At 37.9% G+C, this 15579-nt stretch overlaps 1 protein-coding gene across 5 annotated transcripts in view; it reads right to left on the bottom strand.

The window, feature by feature from the left end:
* Positions 1-15350, bottom strand: part of IWS1 (interacts with SUPT6H, CTD assembly factor 1) — a 50657-nt gene extending 35307 nt beyond the window's left edge. For 4 of the 5 annotated variants that reach the window (XM_044242700.1, XM_044242698.1, XM_044242696.1 and 1 more), the window contains exons 1-2: positions 15226-15350; positions 13075-13193 (exon numbers count right to left, since the gene is read on the bottom strand). In XM_044242700.1, the coding sequence (XP_044098635.1) occupies positions 13075-13193; positions 15226-15259 (153 nt within the window). In that variant the 5' untranslated portion in view covers positions 15260-15350. The remainder of the gene's footprint in view (positions 1-13074; positions 13194-15225) is intronic. The other variant, XM_044242697.1, reaches the window with a different exon arrangement.
* Between the last annotated feature and the right edge of the window lie 229 nt (positions 15351-15579).

Here is a 15579-nt window from a genome sequence, read left to right on the forward strand (position 1 = left end):
TGCTAAACTTCTGTGTCTAGGATCAAAAATTTTAAACTCCCAGGACAGATGATCTAATTGGCCACAGCAGTATCAGATGTCATGACTCAGTATTCACTGGGTTATACCTCCAGAGCATGGACAAAGCAGTGGGACCCACTGCCACAGAGGAAGAGAATCATGAACTAGACAGCCATTCCAAAACTTATCTGCTACACTCTACCCTGGATTTCTAGACACATCGTGTATACATCCCAAAACAAGCAACCATGGGGCATCTGAGTAGCTTAGTAGGTTAAGCTCTGCCTTAAGCTCAGGTCATGATCCCAGAGTCCTAGGATCAAGTCCCTTGTCAGGCTCCCCGCTCAGCAGGGAGTCTGCTTCTGCCTCTTCCTTTCCCTCTCTTCTCTCCCCCCATCCCGGCTCCTGCTCTCAATCTCTCTCTCAAATAAATAAATAAATCTTTAAAAATAAATAAATAAGTGAATAAAATAAGCAACCATGACAAAGACATTACATATGGTCAGGACTGTGAAACTTGGGAATTCTCATCAATTTTTGAGTTTCATTAAAACTGTGTGTGTATTCATTATGTGTAATATGGCGAAGACGAAACGGTAAGAAATCACTGTAGTAAGAAAGTGCTAGTCAAGAGACTCAAGTTGGAGAATGCACTTAGGTAGTGACATCACAGAATTTAGGAAAGGAATATATTAAAAATCATACAGTTATGCTTAAAAGTTATCAAAACAACATTCAAAATTTTTAGGCTGGTTTCAACAATTGGTTTAAGTTGCAAACTTAAAAAATCCAAAATGCAGTTTTTAAAAAAGTCAGATATGAGCACAACAAATCAAGTATAGAAACTGCCATTTATTTAAATGTTATGTTTTTAATAATTTTTAAAAAATCCCCTAATTGTTAACTGTCAGAGAAACTGACCACTGAGGTTTCTTAGAATTTTTAAAAATGTCTATAATACCTCATACCTCCCTCTTATAATCATTCACCTTGTAGATACAAATAAATATTATTACCCATAATGAATCATTTGGTCATTTGGCTCAGCATACAAACAGAAACCACACTCCATATGGACCAGGGTCACAATACCCAAGCACAGAGAGGATTAACAACTAAAAATTACAAAGTAAATAATAAAACTGACAGAAAGCAATAAATGTCAAATAGAAATCCTTGTAAAGAACCAAACTCAGGGGGCACCTGGGTGGCTCAGTGGGTTAAGGCCTCTGCCTTCGGCTCAGATCGTGATCCCAGGGTCCTGGGATCGAGCCCCGAATCAGGCTCTCTGCTCAGCGGGGAGACTGGTTCCCTTCCTCTCTCTCTGCCTGCCTCTCTGCCTACTTGTGATCTCTGTCTGTCAAATAAATAAATAAAATCTTAAAAAAAAAAAAAAAACATACAGAACCAAACTCAGGATACTTGTTTCTTCCTTAACCATTAGAAGAGTCGAACAAAACTGTTGAACTTGCATACTAACCCACCATTATAAATTGGCAGAACATTGAATACTAAGTCACAAAGTTAAATGCCATGAAGAAATTTCTACAGGATATTTTTCAAAAACATGTTTCACCGGACCTTAGCTCTAAAAGATGTATCTGAAAACCTCATCTTGGGAGTTGTCAATACATACCATCTTTACTAGCATATGAAAGAATCTGAGAAATCCAGCAACAGAATTACACAATGCTATTATAGATAAAGCTGCTTATCCAGTGTAGCTCCTGGAGCGGACTTTGAGAAACTCCAATTTTACAGCAAGCATACACATAATAAAATGAAGCTATATATAAGTATCCATAGTCAAAAGATGGCTAATCTTAGGATCAGATAGTTAAAAACAAAAGCACTTCTGATGAGTAGAAAAAAGAGCAAACTGCACACAAAGCTAAAAGTTCATAATAATGAGGGTGCGCCTGGGTGGCTCAGTGGGTTAAGCCTCTGCCTTCTGCTCAGGTCATGATCTCAGGGTTCTGGGATTGAGCCCCGCATCAGGCTCTCTGCTCAGATTGCCTCTCCCTCTGCTTGCCTCTCTGCCTACTTATGATCTGTCTGTTTCTGTCAAAAAAAAAAAAAAGAGTTCATAAGAGTTCATAATAATGAAGCAAACTCCTACTCCTGCCTACTACCTCTCCAGATTCATTTCTGCCCTCTCTCCAATATCAACCCTATGTACTGCACTAGCAGTTCCCAAACTTCCTATGTGCATTAGAATCATCCGGGGTGCTACTGGTGAAAAAGCACCAGATATTAATCCAGTAAATCTGAAGAAGAGGTCACAGAATCTGCATTTTGACATCTAATCCAAGTGATTCTAACCACACATTAAAATTCTACCGCAGACACATGCAACGACTTACTTTATTACCTCCATGCCTTTACAAATGTTTCTTTTGCCTCAAGTATCTTCCCCCCACCTTGTCCTTTTCAAACCTCAAAACTGGGCAAAAATAGCTTCTTCCTAAAGGCTCTTCCATTTTCCTCTCTAGATAGACTGGATTGTGTACAACTTAACTTTGAGTTAACAACATAGACTCTAGAATCAGAAAGCTCTTGGGTCCAAACCCTAGCTGAGCCACTTCCTATTCTGTCATCTAGGAAAATTCTCTTAACTTCTCTTAAGCCTCAGTGTTCTCGGGACACCTGGGTGGCTCAGTTGGTTAAGCAGCTGCCTTCGGCTCAGGCCATGATCCCAGGGTCCTGGGATTGAGTCCTGAATCGGGCTCCTTGCTCAGCCAGGAGCCTGCTTTTCTCCCTCTGCCTGCCTCTCTGCCTGCCTATGCTCACTCTCTCTGACAGATAAATAAAAAAATCTTAAAAAAAAAAAAAAAAAGCCTCAGTGTTCTCAATTTCACGGAGTTAGGGATAGTAATAATACCTTAGAGGAATGTTTTGAGGATCAAATGAATGAAAAGTAGTTAGCACAATGCCTGTGATCACTCAGTAAGATGCTATTAGCCATTCAAAACAAAACACCTTACTATTAATTACAAAACATTAACCCTTCAAGACTCAGCTTAAACACATCATCTGAAAAGGCTGGGCTGATTAATCATTCCTTTCTTCATACCCCATAACATCCTGTACCTCTACCTTACTGAAAGGTGATGTGAAATACACTGATGTTGAAATCAGAGACCACTTTTTAAAAAATGTATCTTTTACCTTTAGTATACAGAAGACACTTAAATTCACCAAAATGAAATAGAATGCCATAAGACAATGCTTAACAAAAAAGAACACAAAATAATGTTTTTCTCCTCAACTTGCAGGCTCAATGACAAAGCCTGAGACCTAACACAAAGAAAGAGAATGTAGATGGAACCAAAGAACTGGTAAGAAATAGGATAAACAAGGACAGCAGTACCAAAAAGAATAGTCTAGCTGCTCTGATGTACTCTCCTTAAAAATACTTTCCTTGTATTAGGACAACCTCTGTAGAAAGATCCAAACAAGAGTAGCCTGCCACCCTTATGAAATTCAAAATGAGGCTGGGTTAATGGGACTGTCCCCCAACTTCAAGAGCAGATAGATGTGCCCATTATGCTTTGCCTACAGTTAGAAAACAATGAGAAGCCAGGCTCCATTTACAAACAACCTCTACATCAATAGTCCCACATACTATTTCTTGTGTGAGACCCTCTTCTACCTTCTACGCAGATGAAATCTACATGCTTCTGGATTTTAAAATACACATTTCCTTCAATATATTTTCCATGGAACAAAAACCAGCTGACCATTCACAAGGTCAATTTCATATTGTCTAAGAAAATATTCAAGTAAAGCAACAAAAATTAGAACTGGCAACTAGTAATAACCAGATCACATCTGTACTCAAACTGCTTTATTAAAAATGTGTGGCTTTGGTGATAACTACTGAAAAAGATTTTTTTTTTAAAATTTTCCCCGTTTCATTATCTGCCTGATCACAAAAGTTAGGTGATGATTCTGATTTTTCAACACGCTCTACAAAGAACAAATACATTTCATGAAAATCCCGCTGATGTTTATATGTATATCTCTTTTAGAAACCTAGTCAAAAAGATGTAAGTCATAGTTTAATTCTATCAAACATCTGAAGAAGAATTAATACTAATCCTTCTCAAACTCTTCTAAAAAGCAGAAGAGGAGGCTGAGGGAACACTTCCCAACTCATTTTATGAAGCCATCATTACCCAGATAACAAAACCAGACAAAGATACAACAAGAAAAGAAAATTATTGGGCAATATTTCTGATGAACAAAGGTCAAAAATCCTGAGCAAACATTATTAAACCAAATTCAGCAGTACACCATGACTAAATGGTATTTATTCCAGTAATGAAAGGTAAGCTCAACAAATCAACCAACGCTTTATACCACATTAACAAAATGAAAGCTAAAAATATGATCATCTCAACAGATTCAGAAAAAGTACCTGACACAATACAACATCCATTTATGATAAAAAAAAAAAAAAAACCTCTCAACAAACTGGTAAAGAGGGAACATATCTTGGCATAATAAAGGCCATATGTGACAAGCCCATAGATGACATCATAGTCAATGGGGAGAGGTGAAAGCATTTCCTCTAAGATCAGGAACAAGACAAGGATGTCCATTCTCAACACTTTTTTTCAACACAGTGGTGGCAGTCCCAGCCACAGCAATTAGGCAAGAAAAAATAAACAAAAGGCATCCAAATCAGGGAGGAAGAGGTAAAACCGTCATTATTTGTAGATGTCATGTCATACACAGAAGACCACCAAAAACTGTAAGAACTAATCAATGAATTCAATACTTTCAGGACACAAAATCAATATACAAAAATCTGTTGCATTTTTATACACTAACAACAAAACTTTAAAAAAAGAAAATAATCTCATTAATATAAAAAAGAATAAAATACCTAAGAATAAACTTAATCAAGGAGGTAAAAGACAACTAGTCCAAGATGGCATAAGAATAGGAGACCTTAGTTTCATCTGGTCCCAGGAATTCAGTTAGATAGCTAGCAAAGCATTATGAACACCTGTGAACTCAACTGGAGAGCTAAGAAAAGAATAGCTGAAACTCTACAAATAGAAAAGCAACCACTTTCTGCAAGGTAGGAGGTACGGAAAAGTGAATCCTAAGTGATATATGGGAAGATAAATTATGTGGATGGGGGTTCTGCAAGGTAGGAGGTACGGAAAAGTGAATCCTAAGCAATATATGGGAAGATAAATTATGCGGATGGGGGCCCCTGTAAGTGGCTACCCAAAAGTGATATATCACTGGTGCGCAAAATCAGAACTTTCGTAAGTCTGCTCTGGTAAGGGACTTCCCTGCCTGAAAGCTATTCAGGTGGCAAAGATTACCATTAGTCTATCCTTTTATTATATTTAAGTTTATTTTTATACATATGTAAGCTTTTCTTTACAATTTCAGGATCTAGTTTTCTTTCTTTCTTTCTTCCAAAGATTTTTATTTATTTATTTTGACAGGGAGAGACACAGCGATAAAGGGAACACAAGCAGGAGAGTGGGAGAGAGAGAAGCAGACTCCCCGCAAGCAGGACCCTGGGATCATGACCTGAGCCGAAGGCAGACACTTAACAACTGAGCCACCCAGGCACCCCGGGATCTAGTTTTCCAACAAACAGACCAAAGTATCCAGGATCCAGTGTATTGCTCTATTCTGTTCACATGCCTGATTATATTCTTTCTTTTATTTATTTTTTATTCATTCATTCATTTATTCATTCATTTCCAGTTTCAGGTCTCTTCTGATTTGTTTAGGGTATATGTCTCTGGGGTTGTTGTTGCCATTTTAGGACTTTGTTCTCTTGCTCATCTAATCTTCTCTGGACAGAATGACAAGACAGAAAAACTCACCTCAAAAAAGAGAATAGGCAGTACTGACTACTAGGGATGTAATCAGTCTAGATAAAATTAAGATGTTGGAACTAGAGTTCAGAATGATTACAAAGATACTAGCTGGGCTTGAAAAAGGCACAAAAGACACTAGGGAATCCCTTTCTGGAGAAATAAAAACAAAAATCTAATCAAGTCTAAATAAAGGCTATTAATGAGATTTAATAAAAATGGAGGCTCGTGCTGCTAAGATAAATAAGGCAGATGAGACAATTAATGATAAAGACGTCCAAATGATGGAGAATAAAGCAGCTGAGAAAAAGAGAGATAAACTACTGGATCACAAAAAGGACAGAATTCAAGAGATAAGCCATGCCATAAAGCTAAACAATATTAGAATAATTGGGATCCCAGAAGAGGAAAGAAACAGAGGGGCAGATGATGTATTGGAACAAATTATAGCAGAGAACTTCCCTAATCTGGTGAAGGAAATAGGCATTCAAGTCCAGGAGACACAGAGAACCTTCCACCCCCCCCATCAACAAAAATTGGTCAGTACCTTGACATATAATAATAAACTGACATAATAAATTGACATAACAAAAAGTGAAACTTGCAAACCTCAGAGACAAAGAGAAAATCCTGAAAGCAGCTCAGGACAAGAGGTCCATAACCAACAAGGGTAGAAACATTACACTGGCAGCAGACATAGGCCAGAGACCTGGCAGGCTAAAAAGGACTGGCATGATTCAGGGTACTAAATAAGAAAAATATGCAGCCAAGACTACTTTATCCAGCAAGGAAGGATTTCATTCAAAATAGGAGAGGGGCACCTGGGTAGCTCAGTGGGTTGAGCTGCTGCCTTCGGCTCAGGTCATGATCTCAGGGTCCTGGGATTGAGTCCCGCATCGGGCTTTCTGCTCAGCAGGGAGCCTGCTTCCCTCTATCTCTCTCTCTGCCTGCCTCTCTGTCTACTTGTGATCTCTCTCTGTCAAATAAATAAATAAAATCTTTAAAAAAAACACAAAAAACAAAATAGGAGAGATAAAAAGCTTCCAGGTCAAACAGAAACTAAAGAAATTTGTGATCACTAAGCCAGCCATGCAAGTAATATTAAAAGGGATCCTTTGGGGAGCCTGGGTGGCTCAGTGGGTTAAGCCTCTGCCCTCAGCTCAGGTCATGGTCTCAGGGTCCTGGGATTGAACCCCGCATCAGGTTCTCTGCTCAGCAGGGAGCCTGCTTCCCCCCTCTCTCTGCCTGTCTCTCTACTTGTGATCTCTATCAAATAAATAAATAAATAAATAAATAAATAAATAAATCTTTAAAAAGTAAAAAGGGATCCTTTAAGGGGAGAAAGCACCCAAAGGCAACATAGGCCAGAAAGAAACAGAAACAACATACAGAAACAGTGACTTTACAGGTAGTAATATAATGGCCCTAAATTCATACCTTTCAATGGTTACTCTGAATGTAAATGGACTAAATTTCCCAATCAAAAGACACAGGGTATCAGATTCAATAAAAAAAGTAAGACCCATTTATATGCTATCTGCAAGAAACTCATTTTAGATCCAGACTTAAAGTGAGGTAATGGAAAACAATTTATCATGCCAATGGTCATCAAAAGAAAGCTGGAGTGGCAATCCTTATGTTAGACAAATTAGATTTTAAACCAAAGACTGGAATAAGAGATAAGACTATAGAAAACACACAATAAAATGGCAGACTGCAACTCTTATCAAAAACATTGGATTGTGAATGGATTAAACAAGTCAATCAAGAGACAGAAACGAGAGGGGCTCTTGAGTAGCTCAGTCGGTTAAACATCCAACTCCAGGTCATGATCTCAAGGTTGTAAGACTGAGCCCTGCTTTGGGCTCTGCACTGTGCCTGCCGACTCCAGGTCATGATCTCAAGGTTGTAAGACTAAGCCCTGCTTTGGGCTCTGCACTGTGCCTGAAGCCTGCTCAAGATTCTCTCTCTCCTTCTCCCTCTGCCTGTCCCCACTCAAAAAGAGATAGAAATCAGATTAAAAAAATATATATCCAATGATACGTTGACTACAGGAGACACACTGTGGCTTCAAAGGCAAATTATATATTCTTCTCAACTGCACATGAAACATTCTTCAAGACAGACCATACACTAAGCCGTAAAATAAACCTCAATAAATTTAAAACAACAGATATTGTACAAAGCATATTCTCAGACCATAATGCAATTAATTAGAATAGGAAAAATGGCAACAAAGCATCAAAGAGAAAAGCAGGAATAAATTTAAAATACAAATGCAGCATTTGTACGCTGAAAATTACAATGCATGGTTGAAAGAAACTGAAGACCTAAATAAATGAACAAATACCCTACATTCATGAATCAGTAGCTTTGCATTCTTAAGATGATGACACTACCCAAACTCATCTATAGATTCACTGCAATCCCTACAAGGACCCCAGCTAACTTCCTTGCAGGAATGGACAAGGTGATTATAAAATATGTATGTAGTTGCAAGGGACTCAGAAGAGGTAAAACAATGTTGGAAAAGAACAAAGCAGCACTCACACTCCTTAATATCAAAACTTACTCAAGGTACTATGGCACTAGTGTAAATACAGACACAAACAGGAATCAATTAGAACAGAGGATACAGAAATAAACCATTACATCTATGTCCAACTGATTTCTGACAAGGGGCCAAGACCATTCAATGAGGAAAGAAAAATCTCTTCAACAAATGATGCTGACACAACTAAATATCCACAAACGAAAGAATGGAACTGGACCCTTACCAGTTTTATTACCTCACAGTATATACAAAAATTAACCCAAAATGAGCCCCAAAAAATCTAAATATAAGAGCTAAAATAATGAAACTCTTAAAACAAAGAAATAAATCTTCATGACCTTGGATTTGGTGAAGAATTCTTAGATATGCCACTAAAAGTACAAACAACAAAAGAAAAAATAGATAAATTGAACTTCATTAAAATTAGAAACTTTTTTGTGTCAAAAAGTCATTAAAGTCAAAAGATAACTCATGTAATAGGAGAAAATATTTGCAAATCAGTCATCTAATAAGGGACTTGTAGCCGTACTATTTAAAGCACTCTTTAAAGTCTATAAGACAAATTGTCCAATTAAAAAATGAACAAGGACTCTGAATGGACATTTCTCCCAATAAGTTATACAAATGGCCAATACCAACATAAGTGTAACAAACATCATTACTCATCAGGGAAATGCAAATCAAAACCATAACGAGATACTACTGCATACCCACTAAGATGTTTATGATCAGAGTCAAGTAATAACAAAAGTTGGTAAGAATATAGAGAAATCAGAACCTTCATATACTACTAGTGGGAATGTAAAATGATACGGCCACTGTGGAAAACAGCCTGAGAGTTCCTCAAACATTTAATAATGTTACCGGGACGCCTGGGTGGCTCAGTGGGTTAAGTCTCTGCCTTCAGCTCAGATCATGATCTCAGGGTCCTGGGATCAAGTCCCCCATTGGACTCTCTGCTTAGCAGAGAGCCAGCTCCCCCCGCCCCCACCTGCCTCTCTGCCAACCTGTGATCTCTGTCTGTCAAATAAAGAGAAATCTTAAAAAAAAAAAAGAAAAAAAAAAAAAAAAGAACAATGTTACCATATGAGCCAGTAACTCCACTCCTAGGCACATACCCAAGAGAAGTAACACACAAAAACTTCTATGTAAATGTTTATAGAATTTCTTACAACAGCCAAAAGGTAAAAACTTAAATGTTCATCAACGGACAAATGGATAAACTACCCATACAATGGAATATTACCACAAAAAAGAAATAAGTTCCGATATATGCTACAACATACATGGGTATGGTGTAGACATATATCCAAAATACACGGTTTACAATGAATAAACCTTAAAAAAAACATTAAGTGAAAGAACCAGTCACAAGTGACCACATATTATATAATTCCATTCATATGGAATGTGCAGAAGGATGGGAAGGGAGGAGGGTGTGAGTGATAAGCAGGTAATAGCTAAAAGGTCTCTTTTTGAAGTGACGAAAATATTCTAAAATTGACAATGGTGACTACTGTGAATATACTAAAGACAACAGAAGTGCACATTTTAAATGGGCAAATCGTAGGGCATGCAAATTTATCTCAATAAAGCGGTTTTAAAAAAAAGACGTGACGATTTTCAAGATCAGATGAAGGAGAAAAATCCATAATGAACAAAATATCAAGATTTTAAAAATATGGTATTATTTTTCATTTTGTCTCAGGCTTCAATATGGACCAGCAAAGCACTGTTACTTATCTTGACGTTCATTATCTTAAACTTTTAAATTAATTTTAATTTTAAAAATATTACCTTGAGTTTTTTCAAAACTTTCCTTAGAGCTCTAAACAAATAAACATAGAGTGAATACCATAAGTGAAATGAATTTTTTCAAAAACCAGCCTAAAATCTAAAATGCAAATGGGAAAAACCTTTTTGTACTATTGGAGAACCATGTTTTGAGTTCCATCTTGTGGCAGGCAAAATAATAGCTCTCCAAAAGATGTCTATATCCCAATCCACAAACTTGTGCTTGTTAACTTTACATGCAAAAGGGGCTGTACAGATGTAATTAAGGAACCTGAGATAAGGAGATTTTCCTCGATTATCTGAGTAGGCCCAATATAACTACAAAGGTCCTTAGAAAAGGGAGGCAGGAGGGTCAGAGAGAGATGTAGATGTGACCGCAGAGGTCAGAGAGATTTGAAGATGTTATAGTGCAGACACTGATGATGAAGGAACCATGAGCCAACGAATGCAACTGATCTACAGAGCTGGAGAAGGCAAAGAAATGGATTCTCCCTTAGAGAAGAAACATGGCCCTGGTAATACCTTGATTTTAGCCCATTAACCCCCTGAGACCCATTTTAGCCTTCTGGTCTCCAGAATTATAAATCTCTTTTAAGCCACCAGATCCGTGTCAAATTGTTATGGCAGCAATAGGAAACTAACACATTTTTTTTTAGGTTTTGGGCCTGTCATCTCCACTGTTCAGTTTAATACAATGGTACTCTTCTAACATCCCACTGTCTTCTAGAAAATATTTTTCATATGAAAACGATCCAAAAGAAGCCACTTCCAAAGAAGCCACTTTAAAGAGCCAAAGGAGCATAAATGCAGAACTCAACAATTAATAAGGGTAAAATTGGCACTCTCAAACTATAACCTAGTAGTTTAAAAAATTGGGATAATCCTCCTGAAAGGGATTATCTATGGAAAGAACAAAAATACGTTCACGGCAGACTTCATTTTTAATTCCTATACACTCTAAAGGTCAAAAGTCAGGAATGTGTTGAACAATTAATGGTGCATCCATTTAAAAAAATATCATATTAAGCCTTAAAAATTATGCTTAATGAGAATCCTTAATGACACAGGGAAATTCTTAGGTACAATCTTAAGTGAACAGATAAAAAATATTATATAAATACAAAATATATACAGTAAAACCTCAAGTAACTTAAAATGTACACACATTACATATATGAGAAAATAAAAATGCAGGACAAATAATATAAAAATTTAACAGTCATTTCTGTGATAACAGTATGCTGATTTTAATTTTCTTCTTTAAGTTTTTAATAGTTTCCAAATTTTCAGCATGCACATTTATTTATTTAGAATCCACCTCATTACAAAAAAGTAGTTGAAGATGCCTAAAGGTAAGCCTACATTACATTTACAATTGAATAATGAAGCCCTGAGTCAATCATCTTATCCTACTTTCCAAAGTAGGAATTTTAATAAAGCCCTACACACTAATAAACTGTAATAAGGTTTACACTATGAGATAATTTCTATCTATTGGTTATTATTAGGATTTAGTCTAAATACTTAAGAGCATACCAAAAACTGAGTGGCATCAAAATAACTAAAAGATAAGCCTTTCTCCCAGTTCATTTAGCCTCCAATCTCATGTGCCCTCTACCACACTCCTTGGTGTTCCTTGAACAAACTAAGCACAAGCACACCTTAGGGTCTTTGCCTGGGATAGTGTGTGTGTGTGTGTGTGTGTGTTCCTCTACACATCCACATGGCTATTCCTTTGCCTCCCTTCACGTCTTGATCAAAAAAGTCACTTTCTTAATAAAGTCTATGTGTACCTCCCAATTTAAAGAGCCTGCCCTCTACTCTGTCACCCTCCATCCTTTCTAACTTTCTTCTTTCGACACAGCAATTATCTCCTAACACATTACAGAATTTTTAAAAAATACTGTTTAATGTCTTTCTCCCCCTTATGAAAAATAAATCCAAGAAGAGAAGCATTTTGGTGATGGTGAGACCTCATTTAGTCCTGGATACTTCAAAAGAACCTGACACATAGTGGATGCTCAGTAAATATTTCCTGGATGTCTAAGAACACTCATGACATATCTAAGGACAAAATCAGTAACACAATCTCTAATAACTGTATCTACTACTTAAAATCAGACAATTTTCTGTTCTTGTGTAATCAAACAAAATATATGGCACATGAATTTCTTAAAAGAAAATCTCATCATCTTTATCATTCCTATGGGTTTCAGTTTGTTTAACAAAAACGTATACCTGAATTATTCAAATATCTCCCAATTTTATTTTGTTAACACTGTGTAGTACAGACTGTGTAACCAGGGAAGCAAATTAAATAGTTTTTAAAATGTTTATTAGGCCAAATATGTTGAAATGCTGTACACAAGATCCAACACTACTCTGTATTATTAATTAAAAACAGCTTTTAAAATTCTGTTTGCTGTCATTACATACATTATATACACTGGACAGTTCATGCTGAGAAAGTCAAATCCTGATAAGAATTCTGACAGGTGATAAATCCCGTAACTTTCTATCCTAATTGATATTTCTTCAGCTTGCAAATGCTCATTGCCTCTTTCAGACATTATTTTGGGAATGGGGAGGTCTACTCAAATACCAAAAGGCCTGGCCCATTTTGTGAATCAATATGAACATATGAGAACTGTCTACTATCTGAAGAAGGCCCCAACCTGAAATTCTTTCCCTGTGATTTCCTAAGAAACCAGGCCATCCCTGTTTATTTTTTAAAGCAGTTCTCTATTAATTTAAAATCCTTTACTCCCAGGGTTTGAAGCCTATAACATGTGACAGGATCTCTACAACTCCTAAATAAAAACATGTCTCACAGAATGCAAGGGAAAAGCCTCCCCAAAGATGTTGTTTAGCCAATACCTCTGAATGACGTTCTACACTTCCAGTGTCTGATCCAGAGTGTTGCTCATTTACATCATCCTCAACGTCTGACCCTGAATCCCGTTCATCCTGTACTGGGGTAGCGCCACCATCATCTGCTTAAAAATAAAACAAAAACCCACTTAAGGTGTAAGATGGATGACATCTACAACTGAAATGAACACAATGAATCAAGAATAATGTAAGAGCAAAGGTTACCACTGATGAAGCATGACTAATGATGCTATGTCATGAATAAAACAACACTATAACGCTTATATATAAATACCAACAATCAGAACACATATTATGACATATGTGGCAGCAAAAAATACGTCATAAAAGAAATGTGAAGCTTAAGAAACATCACTAAGGACCAAATCAACAACCTCTAAATAATAGTGTGCTCTTTAACTACTTCAACCTTATGTTAAAACCGGAGTCTATTCTCTCCACAGAATTTACTTACCACCTTCTAATGTACTACATGACTTACCAAGTTATTTGTTTAATATGGGTCTTTCCTCACTTGAATCAAAGGGCCAAAAGAGCAAGGATTTTGGTTCACTGCTGATTCCCTGAAGCCCAGAACAGTGCCTGGTACAGCACAGTAAATATTTGTTTATGAATGCAGAGCACAAGAACTCCAGTACAGAAATAGTATAAATTCCTTAAAGTAAAGCATACACTGCACTGTTACAAAATGGTAAAATTGAATTGCTACCTACCTTTAACCAAAACTTTAAAAATATAAAGTAAAATTGTACTGTGAGAGGGATTTAGGGCTGTTGGAGGATATGGGAAGACTTGGTTAGAAGTTTTATAAAAATAAACTAAATTTTAAAAATGAAGCAGTCAACTACAGGAAAACCAAAAAGTTTAAGAATGAAATCACTATCATAGTAAGGAGCTACTCTACTCAGCTGAGAAGTAAAGAATATTTATACAGTCAAATTACAAGTAATTTTGAAATGTAACAAATAATTATGCTGCAACAGTAAGAGTATGGGGGGAAAAGGGCACATAAGAGGCTAAAATCCTGTCCTAACACAAAGGGAATCATTACGGAATGCCTAAAAATATGCAACAAGAAAGAGTATAAATTAATATGAACTTAAATATCAAAAAACGGCAAAAAGAATGAAAAGTCAGGGAACTGTTATTTTTTCAAGTCTTCCAGCACTTAACCCATAGACATGTATTACATACAATTATTTATTTGAAAAATAATTTAATAATTTAGAAAGAACTGAAAACTATGTTGAAAATATCAAGCAAACATTCTAGGCGAAAACAGCAGGGCATGCCTGGAAACGCGTTCTGTAGTTATCACTATTCGCTATCATATAGCGAATCGAAGTGAACTCAAAACAGAAAAGAGCTTAACATTCAGACATTTAGGCACTCCTGACAGGTAACACTTCACGGGACTAGGACACAAAGTGAAAGGAAACGGTCAAGTTCTTCCCCACTAGGACATGACTTATTCGTCCTTGTATCTCCGGTGCCTAGTACAGTGTTAGGAGGGGGCGCTCAGTGTTTACTGAATAAACAGGGAACAAAGAAGATCAAACTTCAGTGAGGAGAAAGAGGAAAGGTCTCAAGGTGAAGGAAAAGTACAAAATCACAAGTACCAGAAGTACACGCCTTATTCTAACATATTTATACAACTCAAACGAGGGTCCTACATTTTACTAGGAAACCACGGTTGCAGGCGAGATTAAACCATCCCCAACTCCGTGTGAAAGGTCTAGGAAATATCCTGCACCCCCTACTGAACCGCTCCCTTGAATTCTCGCAAGACTCGCAACTACATGAAGAAAAAAAAAAAAAATCCGTAACAGGAGAGACCTTCCCTAGGACTTTGCACATAGAAGCACTTAATATATGAAGTGGTTTCCCAGTTTCAGCCAAAAACTTGCCAATTCAGAAGACCGCTCTCGGTCTAGAATCCCCTCTCCAAGGTTCTAACTTCCGGGCCGCAGCGGGTCGGGGGGCTCTTGGCGCGCCGCTTCACAGTCCACGGCGGACCAAGTCGGGGGAGGGAACGTCTCCGGGGCCTCCTTCCCCTACCCCGCGAGGGTGAGAAGCCAAGCCCCACTGAATAACTGCTCCGCCCCCCAAGCCCTGTCCCCCAAGTCCCTGCCCCACCTGACTGGTCGCCACTGAAATATTCCGAATCCATGGCAGGCGGGCTCTCGGCGGGGAGGGTCCGCGCCCCGCGCCGCCCCTGTCACCTCCTTCCTGGCGATGTGACCCCCGATGGCGCGGCCCGATGCTCAGGGGCTCCCGCTCGACTAGAGGGTTTCGGGGATGCGTAGCATCAAACGGCAGCAGCGGCGGGCACAAACACTTCGACCTAAAAGCCCCGGCACAAGAAGCTGTACCGGGTAGGTGGACAGGCGTGTAGATCCGCGCTCTACTTCCCAGAAGCACCTCTGGGGCCAAAATGGCGTCTGCCCACGACCCTCAAAGGAATGCAGCGCGCAGGCGCTGTCTCCTATC

The sequence above is a fragment of the Neovison vison genome, chromosome 3 (genome assembly GCF_020171115.1).
Source record: "Neovison vison isolate M4711 chromosome 3, ASM_NN_V1, whole genome shotgun sequence".
Lineage (NCBI taxonomy): Eukaryota > Metazoa > Chordata > Mammalia > Carnivora > Mustelidae > Neogale > Neogale vison.